The sequence below is a fragment of the Rhinolophus hipposideros genome, assembly GCF_964194185.1.
Source record: "Rhinolophus hipposideros genome assembly, chromosome: 14".
NCBI lineage: Eukaryota > Metazoa > Chordata > Mammalia > Chiroptera > Rhinolophidae > Rhinolophus > Rhinolophus hipposideros.
The window spans coordinates 24,685,275-24,698,975 of NC_138060.1; the positions used below are offsets into that span (position 1 = coordinate 24,685,275).

Consider the following 13,701-nt stretch of genomic DNA (forward strand, 5'->3'; position numbering starts at 1 on the left):
GCATTTGAGTACTTTCAGTACTTTAGTTCTCCTTTTTCCTCTGTTGATGTATTGATGCTACAGACTAGAGGCCAGGATCCACAAATGCTGTCCGAGCAATCTTCTTGAAACTAAGCTAGACCATCTTCCCTTGATTTTTCCTTAGGAGTGGATTTTTTCAACCTGAAAATCAAAATTTACTACACTTAGCCTTCGAGATCCTTACTAACCGACTGAAGCAGAGAGAGCCTGACCAGTCCTTGGAGGAACTGCTCACGTGAGTCTGACTACATATCCCAGAGAGTTTCCCAAGAAACTCCTAGGAACAAGATTGGCAAGATTTCTTGGAAATAATTTGGGTGTCTCTCAGTAGTTGTGAGGGAAATTGGTATTTTTGGTTACTCTTCCTCAGTTACATGAGCTTTCTCACCTATGTATTCAAATAAATCCTGAAGCATCAGAAACCATTGAACAAGTCATACTACATCTTCATGCATCTTTCATCTTGTAAAGTTTGCCTTTTCGGGTAATAATGATGACAGCACTGACCATCTATACAGTCAACTGTTTTATTTTTTTAAATTAAAGTTTATTAGGGAGACAATGGTTAGTAAAGTTACATAGGTTTCAGGTGTACAATTCTATAATACGTCCTCTATATATCACATTGTGTGTTCACCACCCAGAGTCTCCTTCCATCACCATATATTTGATTATAATCAACTCTTGATAATCCTGAGATGTACTCAGACTGCCAGTAGGGTTGGGTAATTAGGTAGCAGCTAGTTATCACTGATTGCCTGTATCCTTCCCCCAGTCTTGGAAGAAGAGGAGCCTAGGTTGAGGGCAAGGCAGTGGAGGAGAGAGCTGGGGAGAAAATCTAAGCCTCTTACCCCAGCTTCAACCAGACTGATGTGGTTTTTCTCTCACCTCCGCTGGTAGCCTAGGTTGTCACTGGGTCTGCAGTCAATGCCTGTCATCTCTACCTTTTGGGAAGGACCTTTCTTTCTTTTTTTGGGGGGGACCTTATTTCATTTTAAATTTGTTTGACCTCCTTCCCACCAATCAGTCAGGAGTTGACTCTAGTTTTATTTCAACTACAATTTTGAATTGTGACTCCTATTTTCCATTACTTCAGTGTATTGAAAGTTGACCATATATGGTACATTTATTAAAAGCTCTGCTTCGTCTGCTTCATAATTTCCTTTTACTTTGTCCCTAAGAACCCAGAATTGAATCATTTTCTCAGTGTGTTGCCTAAGGCCTTAAAGAGCACGTTATTGATCCAGGGTTGCACATATAAGCATGACCTAGACTAGTACTTGGGAACCTGGGCATGCATGACCCCTGTGACCCACGCATGAGGCCTGTGTTCCACCACTGGGCTCTGTTCTGCCCTAACTTTCTCCATACAAAATTATAGTTCTCTATCAAGGTCTTGAAAGAAGGTTGTTACTAAAGTACCTGAAAATGAGGATTCTGATTAGACCATCAAACACTTACGTGGACTTGAACAACTCATAGATTTAGATGTATCTGTAACCCTTGTGATGCTTTGTTGTTTTCTTCTCTCCTTACAGCCAGAGCTTCCATTACTTGCAGAATTTCCATCACAGCATTCCCAGTTTTCAGTCTGCTCTTTATCTCCTCAAACTTTTGATGGTCATTTTGGAGAAATCTACAGCTTCTGCTCAGAAGAAAGAAAAAATTGGTGATGGGCCCAGATTCTCTTTTTTTGCTTCATAAATAGGATTAATAACACAAGCTTGTAAACCTGGGGATTTCTAGGACCTTGTATGTTTTACATGTAAATCCCCCCATAACTGTGGATGTGCCCTCTTGCTATACCAAAAGGACGTTTTCCCAGAAGGAGCTATAACTGATCTCTGGTAACATTGCTTAGTCTGAATTTGGTTAGTTCAGTTGACTAGATAATTTTCTGCTTGGCTTCTGTTTGTTCATGTCCTTCCTTTATTTTATTTAAATTATCTGAGACATTTGACTAAAAGAGACATAAATCATGAGGTTAATAAAATGGGAGAAAAAAGAGAAATCAGGATTAAGTGTAAAGAAAGTCCTAGCCCCATCCATGATCTTTTTCTTTGATTATCTTTTATCATAGCTCTTAAAATGCAGCCCACTGATTATACATACTGATTGGCAGCACAGATGAAAAGCAAGAAGAAAGTGCAAAACAAACCTTTGGTTATCCCTGTTGATTAAAACGGGAGGGTTTGGTCTGAATCTAGGTGGCCACTGCTTTTTGACCTGCTCAGGAGGAACAAGATTAGCTTTCCCACTGCCTAGCAACATTCTTTTTCTCTGTGTGTGTCTGCATAGTTTACCTGTGTGTGTGTGTGTTTGTGTGTGTGTGTGTGTGTGTGTGTGTGTGTGTGTGTGTGAAGATGGAGTGAGAGGGTCTTAGATAAATGGGTTTATTTTTGGTAGAACAGCCAGTGGAGCAGGCACCCATGACAGCTTTTTTCAAATGATGTTAGACCAGGAACTTTATAGTCAATATAAAAATAATTCTTTCAATAAAAAATCATCCCCAAAAGCCTGATAAACAATAGTGAGGTCTATATTCCACACATGAGATAACTTTGTCTTGTTTCTCCAACAGCTTCCCTGGCCAGACAGTTCCTCTGTCGGGTGTGGCCGAGCGGGGAGAGAGAGAAGAGCAGCATCCCTAATGACCAACTCCAGGCTTTGCTTGGGTAAGGGGCTCAGTTTTGGTCCATATGCCAGTAGTCTTCCATTTTGCCACTTTTGCAGTCTCTTATCTGGTCAAAGACTGAGAAATTTCCTTGGTTAAGGAGAACTTGGAAGCAATGAAATAGGTTTGAAATTGACAGGATTTTGAATATGTGGATCATAAGAACTTCTAGTTCTGTTTTCTATTGTCAGCTAGTTTCTTATTAAATCATGCAGGAAATGCAGAGTCTGCAGTTGTATTCTGCCTTGTTAACCAACGAGTCGGGTATTTATTGATTACCTATCATATCCAAGACACATTCACCACTTGCAAGGTGTCTAACTGTATTTCCAATTGAGACATCTTTTTCTTTACCTCCTGTCAAGTATCTGGAATCTTTATTTTATTAAAAAGATTTAAATGTCAGTAGTTGTTTTAAAGCTTAATACCTGGTAATGTCTCAAGAGTCTTGACTTAGGAATTCCGTAACCTGTGTTCGTATTCCTGTGGCTATTGATGCAGCATCTATCTGGCGCACACAGACAGTGTTCTGAAGGCCATAGAGGAGATTGCTGGGGTTTGTGTCCCCGAACTGATCAACTCTTCTAAAGATGCATCTTCCTCCACGTTCCCTACACTGACCAGGTAAGGGAGTTCTCTCCTCTGGTCCTTCCCAAAGTTAGATTCACACGGTCCAATATATGTCATTCCCAAATAACTACCTTATTCTTCATTTGATTCTGATACAGAGGGTAGGTACAATCATTCATTTAACGCATAGAATGTCTGCTGTGTATTCTTCCTAAGGGGCTCTCAACCAGCCCATGTGAAATGACCTTATTGAGGAATGAATTTTCAGTAGTTACCGCCTTCAAAGGCAATGAATATTTGGTCGCCCAACTTCTCCTATTACTACTTTCATCCTTTAACGTGAAATTATTTTTCGAATATTTTAACCACCTTTAGAAGGATAAAGTGATTGGTGTATCTAATCATGTGTGTCTCACTTGATGGGTTTTGTGTCTCATAATATTGTTAATGGTTATTTTATATTCCTATAGTATTTACAGCTTATAAAGCACTTTTACATTCTTTATCTCATTTGATCCTTTTGGGGATTCTGTGAGGTAGGTATCGTTAACCCGATTTTGAGGGTTGGAGAGGGAACTTGTTCAAGCTTATACAGGCCATAAAGTAAATATGGAAGCAGGAACCTAAAGTCAGATCTTCTCACCATTACTTCCCGGCTCTTTCCATCCCAGCACCCTATCTCCCTTAATAAAGTTAATTCCATTGTTTCACAAACTACCTACTTGGGCTGATTTCTAAATCCTTCCTGCTCCCCCATCCTATTGCAGTGAACCCTAGTGAGGTATGGAAGGAAATGACTTGGTTCCCTAGCTTCTTCCCAGGAAGTTCTTTCTAACCAGGGCATCATTGTGTGGGCATGCACTCTTCCCCTCTTCTAGGCATACCTTTGTCATTTTCTTCCGTGTGATGATGGCTGAACTGGAGAAGACAGTGAGAGGTCTTCAGGCTGGCACAGCAGCAGACTCGCAGAAGGTGAGTCAAATACTCCCACCCCCAGAAATAGACTGGATTACAGTAAGTCTATATTTAATGTTGTCAGTAGGTTCTTGGAAACTGCCACTTGAAATGAACCTTGTATAACAAAACCAGTTTTGCCCTAGACTAGTTGATGTAAACAAAAGTTAAGTTCCCATGGCATATTTCAGGTCATAAAAAATCACCAAACTTCTAAATGAAGACTCAAAACACTTCTAATATTAAACTTTGAAATAATTGTGAGCTATATGTACATTTAAGAAAGATTAATAAAAGTAAATAAGATGATTATTTTCTAACCCGCTTGTTCTAGTCAGGGTTGCAGGTGTCTGTAGCCTATTTCAGCAGCTCAGGGTGGGTGGGAACCCTCCGTGAACAGGATGCCCTTCCCTACACACACACACAAACTTCCGCTCTCTCTCTCTCTGTCTCTCTGTCTCTCTCTCTGTCTCTTTCTCATCCAACTGGGACGTTAGACATGGCAGTTAACCTAAAGTGCTCACCTTTGGGATGTGGCTGCAAACCAAAGTACCTGGAGAGAAAACCTACTCAGACCAACTTGACACAAGACTGTGGTCCCAGCCATGAATAGATTTTTTCCCCCTCATTATAACAAAACGCTATTAAATGAAACAATGTTATTTGAGGACCTGCTGTTTTTGAAATCTGCTGAATCTTCTATTCCTTTGGTCTAGGGTTTTTTTCTAAACTATGTCCTTGATGTACTGAGATCCAGGATTTTTCTTTTTCCAAAAAGCTCCTGTTTAACTTCCTTTCCCTCTAGTTGGAGGTGAGGCTTGGGCTGTTTTGCCCGGCTCCCACCCAGAGAAAAGCCTGGACTGCTCCATAGACCCTGGCTCTAGTAAAAATCTCCTTGTTTGCAGCTTCATGTGCCCGGCAGAGTGCTGCTTGTGAGCTGGCATGAGATGAGAAAGCCTCTTTGAGATGTGGTAGTACCGAGCCTTGGTAGCCTGCTAACCAAAGCTAAGATCGCTGAGAGCTCAGGCTAGCATAGAGAATCAGAGAAGTCACAGGGAGCAGATGGCCAATCGAGGCTTTTTCCTACTTGGAAATTACTGAAGAGAAGTCATCTTATTAGTCTCTGTAAGGTACCCTAATGTTTTCATGTATACACAGGCCTCAGAACCATCTTGGGGGTACACTAGATGCCACATCTCTTTAGGAGGATAATTGGCTTAAATCTCTGAATCACTGTGTAATTAGTAGGAGTACAGTAAGAGATGTACTTGGCTTGATTCAGAGGTGCTTGTATATTTGGCTGTTTGCAGATTCATGAAGAGAAGCTCCTGTACTGGAACATGGCAGTTCGAGACTTCAGTATCCTCATCAACCTGATAAAGGTGAAAATGGAGGCTCCTTGAGCCATCGCATTGGCTGACTGCAGAAACCAACAAGAGTCCTGGTTTCCTAAATGGACTTTCCCTGCTCCTCTCCTCACCCTTGCTTGGGGACCTGCTCTCCCTGTCTTTTCCCCTTGTGCCCCTACCCATCCTGGATAACCCGTCCGTTCCCCGGGCAGTGTCTTTTCCTTCTCTCCCTTCCTACTTGTCATCTGTGTCACAGTACTTACTATGAGATGGCTCCTTCCGCACATCATTCCCCCACTCTCTCACCTCACCTCGGCTCCTCTGTGACTGGGGACATGCCCCGCTGTCTCCCTCTGCCAACCCTGAATGCCTTCTGTATCCCTCAAGTACACTCTGTGCTCTGAGCCACTCCATGGTTTTGCTCAGGCTGTTCCCCCAGCTGAGAATGTCATTTTCTCCTCTGTCATTCTCTGCCTCTAATCCTCTCTTTCCTACGGCTTCCGATGGAGGTTTTGGACCTCTACAATGCCATCTTAACATTCCCAGTCGGAATCAGTCTCTTGTTCCTCTGCTCCCCTCTTCCTTTCCTTGAACTTTAATTATGATTATTCTGCTTTGTAATTAATTTAACTGTTGACGGGTCTTCATTTTAGAATTCTCTACAACACTGAGAGCTGTGCTTTGTACAATGAGAAAGGCTGGGGTGTTCAAAGGAGCATATCTCAGCTTTGGTTTCTTCTCTCTCCAGGTGTTTGATAGCCGTCCTGTTCTGCATGTATGTTTGAAGGTGAGAGACTAAGTGGGCCCTCTTTAGTGTTATTCTCCTGTGGCTCTCTCTAGGGAGGGCCTCAGCTGGGAGGACTTGCTTAACACCTTGCCTACAAACCGCAGTTTCCTGAATCTGTGCTAATAATGGGTGTTAGTTGAGAAAAGACAGTGGGTACATTTTCCTTTACTAGTTGGATAACTAGAGAAGCCAGTTTTCCTATGAGTCTGAAAACTTTTGGTTTGAGTCTTAGAATTAGGAGGAGTGGCTTCAGGGTAACTGACTTCAGGAGAAGTAGTCAGTCTCTGCCATTCCTTCGCGGGCAACAGTGAGGAATGAGGAGCGCATGATTCTTTTTAAAGCCCATTGGTGGCCTCATGAATGTGGGAGCTGATATCCTCATTAACTACTGAACTCCTCTCCCATAGGAATAGCCTAGATTAGCCCTACTTTAATGGTATACACAATGGGTTAAGCGCTAGTGAATGTTATGGGAGAATGCGTCTTCCCCACTTCTTGTGGTTCCTTCCAAGTGCATATCGCCCCATTCTTATCTTCTGGCCTCTCTCTTCCTTTTTATTCACTCCACCCTGGTGCTAGTGTGGGAGATGGGTGAGTAGGGGGAGTGATTTATGTGGTTGGTAGATTTGACAGTTGGACATGTACTTTCTTGGCTCTACCCAATTTTTTCTTCTTGGGAGTAAGTCGTCCTCAGGGTGCTGGGGTTCCCGTCTGTTCTTCTGTGCCCTCATTCTTAAGCGAGCAAGGGCCCTTCCTTGGCTATGTCTATGGTAGGTAAATCTGCCTAATTCTGGGCTTAGTTAGCAGGCCCACTTAGTTTTTACATTAAGCTACATTCTCCAAATTAACCTTTTGGTCCCATCCCAATTTATGTTTTATGTACAAAAATAAGAAACTATACTCCTGGGCAGGGTGATGCTCTGCTGCCTCAGGCAGGGCCTCTCAGGGGAAACTCCTCAGCTGGAGGTCCTCCCCACTGTGTCTCTTCTCTTTTTCAGTATGGGCGTCTCTTTGTGGAAGCATTTCTGAAGCACTGTATGCCACTCCTAGACTTCAGTTTTAGAAAACACCGGGTAAGAGCAAAGACATGCTTTGTGCAGTTGTTCAGAAGATATGTCCATGGTGACTCCTGGCTGGGTGGGTGTGGGGGCAGCACCCTTACCTGGGTTCTGGGCCACAGTTCTACTTGGGCACCTTTGGTCTACTTCAGAGATGCCCATTTAGAATTGAAAAGTCCAATGTTGGATGAACCCCTCAGACCCACTCTGATTCAAACCCACCTTTCCTTCTACTTCTACTACTAGGGGATTGTTTTTCCTTTTAGCTTGATTTTATTATGTTGCTGCACTTCCAGGACCTCATGCATCAATATGCTTGCTTATTCCTTTGTGCTGCTCTAGGTCTACTGTCAGGAATAATTTAAAAAATCACTGGTGTCATAAACCTTTGCTGTTATAAAGGGCAGTCTTGAGAGTTTTTTTTAGCCAAGCGGGATCCAGAGGTAAAGTGGTGAAATAAGGATAGACACAAAGATTATTTCTTACACATATTTAGCAAGTTAAACTTTGCACAACACTCTCACAATATTTGCTTGGTCCCTTATAACCCATCAAGAGAAGGGGGAAGACAGCTAGCCAGCATGTCTCCTATTTGGGGACCAGATGAAGTTGCTTATTGATATACAACTGGAATCAGCTAGATTTATCTTCTTTGGAGCCTTTGATTACAAGGATATCTGGCATCTAAAATAAAATGAGAGTATTTCATATGGCGTTTATGAATTTTGTTGACTATAGGAAGATGTTCTGAGCTTACTGGAAACCTTCCAGTTGAACACGAGGCTGCTTCAGCACCTGTGTGGGCATTCCAAGGTAAGGGCAACAGGTCACATCACCAGCCTACCTGTTGGCTTAATCAGCAGTTGCGATCGGGAGATACACAGGCTTCAATTCCTTCCTTTTTATACCCTTCTTCAGCCTTTATTTCTGGGACTGCGTCTGTCCAAAGGCAGTGTGGGGACAGAGTGAGGAGTGCAGTTTCCAGGCTCTTGCCCTCACGTGGAAAGGTGCTCACTCTGGTAGTAAATGGCCATCAACTGTGATTGGATGGTCATCAGCTGTGGCTAGTTGGCCGTCAGCTGTAACCAGTGAGCCATTGGCCACTAATATAACTACCGTGGCAACGCTAGCAAAAAATGGGGGGCTAGCAAAAAGATGGTGGCTGAGCTAGCAAGCAGGGATTGCAGTTAGCACGGCGGATTGCAGTTAGCAAGTGAGGCTGGTTGGCAGAGAGAAGTGGAGGGCAGGTTGTGGATTCTGCTTCCTGTGTCTCCAACCCAGCCGGCAGCGAGACTATAGTGATGTGACTCCCCTATCTGTGGCTCCGTGGGTGTTCCTTTTTGGCCTCGACATGTCCTGCGTTCTTATGTGGTGAGCAGGACCAGAGACCCCGTATGACATCCTGCATAACAGGCAGTTTATTCAAAGCGGTCAAATCCTTAGAGGCTGGTTAAGATCCCTCAATCATTTAGAGGGGTGTTTCTGCATCTGAAATTTGGCTCAAACTTCATAGCCCTATTTCCTTTGGTGAGTAATACGGAATGGTGGTGGAAGTGTTATTGCGACAAAGTGCACTGGGTAGGAGGAGTGTTATGTAAGTGATGACTGCTGGAGACGAGGTGGTTCTAAAAGTAGCTATCTTTAGAGCTTGTCAGCTGTACTCCTTACTTGTAAAGGAACACATCTGTCTCTTGTGAGAACATTTTAGCATTAAAGGACTTTTCTACTTGAAGCTTACAGTTGAACCTTTGTCACTTTTTGCCTAAAGGAGCACAGAGCCATAGAGTTCTTTAGTCACTTGCAAACCAAATTATTCTTCAATCCAGTTCCTATTACTTACTTCCTCCCCTGCTTCTAACTTTATAAGGTGCTGAACTGTGGAATTTTGGGGACTTTCAGCTAGACAGCTACTCTATTGCTTAATATTGGTATAATGTATGTTCAAGAATATTTTAGGTAAATTGATCGATCATTGGTCAGTAAGACGTTATGAAAAAGGACCTAGAGGTGTTGGTGGTATGTTTTCTAGACTTTCTTAGCTTGAAGGACAGCTGCCATTCTCTTCAGAATACTCTGCCAAACTGCTGCTGTTTGATGGAATGTGTCTCTGGCCTGTACTAGCAGAGTTTATGCTTTTATACAGGTTCAATATGTCAGGAGTGCAAAAGTTTCTGTGTAGGGAATGTGGAAGCATGATGATAAACCCAGAAGAGCTAGATGCATTTGTTTCCATTCAGATTCACCAGGATATGAAACTCACTGAGCATGTGCCTTTGCTCAAAAAGACTCTGGAGCTATTAGTTTGCAGAGTGAAAGCCATGCTCATCCTCAACAATTGCAGGGAAGCTTTCTGGCTGGGCAATCTCAAAAACCGGGACTTGCAGGTAAGTCTGGGGCCCTACCAGCAATAATCTCCTACTCCTATTCTTTTTGAGAACCTTGGAAGGTATGCAAGGGAGGTCACCTGAACCCTGCCCTCTCAATAAGACTGCTCTTCTCTTAAGTCTGGGCCATTTAGCTCTTAAAGTTAGGGTACATTGCCTATGGGCCCTGGTTACGGACTGCACCTGTTAGCCCAGCCAACAAAGGCCTAAATGTGCCACTGATACAACAAGGCCTCAGAGGTAGAGGAGCCAGATTAATAAAACCTCTCCCATCAGCCAGAGGGGCACTTTTAAGTCCTACTGAGGGTAGATTTATGACACCATTTTTGTATACGGACAAACTTGTTTTGGGTTTTTTCCTAAAGCAGTCTGTCTTATTCCTGAAATTATTCTCTGGCTAAATTTTAACAAGTGAGAATTTCTAAGGTCTTCAGTTGTCTGATTAACTGGCTGAAATCTTGTATTGTTTATAGTCCTGCTTTGGAGTGATAGCATTTTCCAACTAGTGTCCAGGCCCTTTTTATTCATGTTTACAATACCTGCGTTTTATAATCATATATGAAAAGACTAGCACCCCAGAGAACTAGCTTCTTTTTGTGGCATGAACCTTGTGAGGTAGATACTATTGTTTCTATGAGAAATTGAAGCTCAGAGAGGTTAAGTAACTTAGCTAAAGTCATTTCAGCAATGAGTAGAGCCAAGGTTTGAGTCCAGACAATCCTGTTCCAAAGTTGATGTTCTTAAACCACTTCAGTGTCCTTCAGCCTTTAAATGGCCATTCGTGGTTGGTGTGTTCGAGTGCTCATATACCTTAAGGTATTTCAGAAATTTTAGAGCTGTCTTCCCATTAATTGGGTATCAATACAATCTGGCCTGGGAAAATCTAATATGATATTAGAATACAAAAATAGCACTTTTTGTAAAAACTATATATTGTATCAAAACCACATGCATCTCAGAAATCTTGGGTTGATTATCACTTCGCTAGATGCTGGATCACAGTTTAGTGCACGTTTGACCATGTTTAAATGGCTGAAATATCTTCCTTTGTATTTATTGCCTGTAAACTAAGCCTTTCTCCCCTTGAGGCCCCAAATGTGATCATTATAACCCACCATTTGTCTTGGCCCATCCACATTTAGGGTGAAGAGATTATATCCCAGAATTCCCAGGAAAGCACAGCAGATGAGAGTGACGATGACACATCATCCCTGGTCTCCAAGAGTAAAGCAATGGAGGTATTTCTGCATAAGGCACCAGAGCATGGCATTGATGTTGCATTTCCTGAAGTATTCTGTGTTGGTAGAGAGTGCAGAACTTTCCCCACTTATGTTTATAATCAAAGACTTCTATGCCTCTCTCCATTCCCTCCAAAAAAGCTTCTGTGTTTATGTGAATTCAGTGGAGGCCCAGGAAAAATACCCGCACAATCTTTTAATCACTCAAGTATCTCAAGTTGTGGCATATGTTACAGTGTTGAAAATTCCCTTCCATTATAGTCTCCTATTTTCCCTGAATTCACATCTAAAATTATTTTAGAGAGGAGAAAAAAAGAGGTCAAAATGTTCTCTGAGTGTTGAGAAGAATGAGTTAAACCATTTAAACATGCTGTTTGACTATATAAAATAGAAATGTGAACACATTTGGTGAAAGCCAAAGCACAGAATCAGAAGCTGCCACCACTGAGGACTGAAATAAGAGTAGGGATCTTTATTCTTTTCTGGGCTATTACAGATACTTCCAAAACTTTAAAGAAAGATAAAGAAAAATGTATATGTTTATAAAATTTTGTTATAATTCAGGTGGGTTATGGATACTGAGAAGCTCAGATTTAAGAACCCTTGCTGTGGAGCCTACCCATAATGCAATTTGAGTCTGATGCAGAAAGATCACCTAGTATGAAAAATTATTTTGTTACATGGTCTTCTGTTTTATTTGTATAGAATACCTCTATCTTGTTCTCAAAAAATATGAAGCAGCCAATATCCTATTAGTTTGGTACTTTCTCCTAAGCAAACCTCCTGGATTAGAGTTGCAGACCTGAGTGAATTTTACACTGGATTCCTCTTGGGATACACGAGATTTTTTAACTTAACAAACATTTCATTCTATATTAAATGCTACTTTGTTCCTGTTACATATGTACAGTAGAGCAAGAGGGCCATGGCTTAGTTAAAAATTATGCAAACTTGGTTCACTTAGAGAATGGCATAAATCAGTATCAAAACGGCTTCCCTCCATGGCCTTGGCTTAGAGGTCATGATATAAGAACGAGGGAGCCTTTGACTCATTTTTCAAATGAATGGTTTAAAACCTATCATTTGTTTTAACAACAGTGCAATTTTATTTACTTTTAAATTAAATTTATTAGGATGACAATGGGATATAGTACTATTTTAAATACTGAGGTAGTAGTATTTTAATTCAGGGGGTCACGCAGATGACCTGAAATATTTAATTATCCTTTGCCCCTTAGGTTGATGAAGAAGGTGAAGCAAGTGATGGAGAAAAGGAGCAAGATAGTGATGAGAGTGGTGACGAGACTGATTAGACCACAGAGAGAATGATGCCCCCTCTTTTGTTCAGGACTTGAAACTGTCTGCCTTACTCACTGGAAGCATCATATTTTGTCGTTAAAGTGGGGGCTTTCATTGGGAATTTTGTAGATTGTCTAACATTCAAAGACCCTGGCTCAGAATTCCAAGGTAGCATCTAACAGTTTGGACAGACGTGGCAGTGCCAGGCGTATGCTGCAGAGTATGTCATGAGTCTGGGCTTTGGGAGCTAGTTTTGAATTTATGGTTAGAAGTTAGGTTTGTATCAGTTTTACAAATAAATTCTGTTTTAAGCTCTGCCTCAGCTATCTTTTTCCTCTTTCTGGATTTCCTTCATTAGTCAAGGATTAGATGGAATTGAATTGGCTTTTGAGCAGAGCAATAATGAAGACTGGTGCCAATACATCAGTTCTACCAATTAAAATCACGTTTCCTATTCTAAGGACCATCTTTTCTTGAGATGAGAAGATTGTTGTGATCTTTTTGGAGGAGTGATGAAATTTATCAATGCCCAAAGAAAGTCAGAAGGAATATTTTGACTGCTTTTTAAAATTCTTTGGTTGTCATGTAAATATAAAATGGGGAACGTTACCATCAAACTCATGTTGGCTCTGTATGTGTAATGTTTAGTTTATTTCCACGTTATTCTGAGTTAAACCTATAATCTAGTTACAACGATGCTACAAAATTACTTGTAGTTTATTAGAAATAGAACGTTCAACTGAACTGGGGAGCTCTCATGTCTTCTGTCAGAAAGCCCACTTTCAGTCTTGCTACCAAGTTATTTCTTTCCAGGCTATAAATGTTGTTTAATATTTGTTAATGTTTCTACCCATTTTTGTCTTCTCCAGTGGCATTAGGGTGTGGCTGCTTAGGTTTCTTTATTGTTGTTTTGGTGGGGGAGGTTGTTTTTTTGTTTTTAAAATTAATCCTTGACCCACATACAGGTTTTTGACCCCTTCATCTTCTTGTATATAAAAATCCATATCTTTTTTGACCCTCCTTTGTTTCCCCAATTCACTGTGGTCTTAAATGTTTAAGTGAGTTCACACTAGACTCATTGGTTTATACGGTTTATTTAATGGTTCTTTATCACATGTACATGTCAGTGCTAGTTTGACTCTCTTTTAAATGGTTGTTTAACTTTACAGTGGAAATGTTCTCCCTTGCTCTGTCATTGGCCCTGTTTTGGAGGGGAAGGAAAGAAAGGGACTCCTGAATTGTCACCACTTGACAGAAAAATAAGATGGCAGGGGCAATGTCACAGTTTCCTTTACACGGACAGGTTTCTGTAAGCTTCTGGCACATAGCACAGGGCCTGGTGTGAGGAACGGGAATCAGATGAGGAC

General features: G+C 41.5%; 1 protein-coding gene across 1 annotated transcript in view; it reads left to right on the top strand.

Annotated features, from left to right (window-relative positions):
- FANCD2 (FA complementation group D2) overlaps positions 1 to 12,954 on the top strand; it is a 49,627-nt gene extending 36,673 nt beyond the window's left edge. Inside the window, exons 33-44 of the mRNA XM_081072553.1 lie at positions 146 to 256; positions 1,560 to 1,690; positions 2,603 to 2,696; positions 3,197 to 3,319; positions 4,144 to 4,237; positions 5,530 to 5,601; positions 6,317 to 6,355; positions 7,354 to 7,428; positions 8,152 to 8,226; positions 9,651 to 9,797; positions 10,940 to 11,035; positions 12,274 to 12,954. Of these exons, the coding sequence (XP_080928679.1) occupies positions 146 to 256; positions 1,560 to 1,690; positions 2,603 to 2,696; positions 3,197 to 3,319; positions 4,144 to 4,237; positions 5,530 to 5,601; positions 6,317 to 6,355; positions 7,354 to 7,428; positions 8,152 to 8,226; positions 9,651 to 9,797; positions 10,940 to 11,035; positions 12,274 to 12,348 (1,132 nt within the window). The 3' untranslated portion in view covers positions 12,349 to 12,954. The remainder of the gene's footprint in view (positions 1 to 145; positions 257 to 1,559; positions 1,691 to 2,602; positions 2,697 to 3,196; positions 3,320 to 4,143; positions 4,238 to 5,529; positions 5,602 to 6,316; positions 6,356 to 7,353; positions 7,429 to 8,151; positions 8,227 to 9,650; positions 9,798 to 10,939; positions 11,036 to 12,273) is intronic.
- Positions 12,955 to 13,701: the final 747 nt, after the last annotated feature.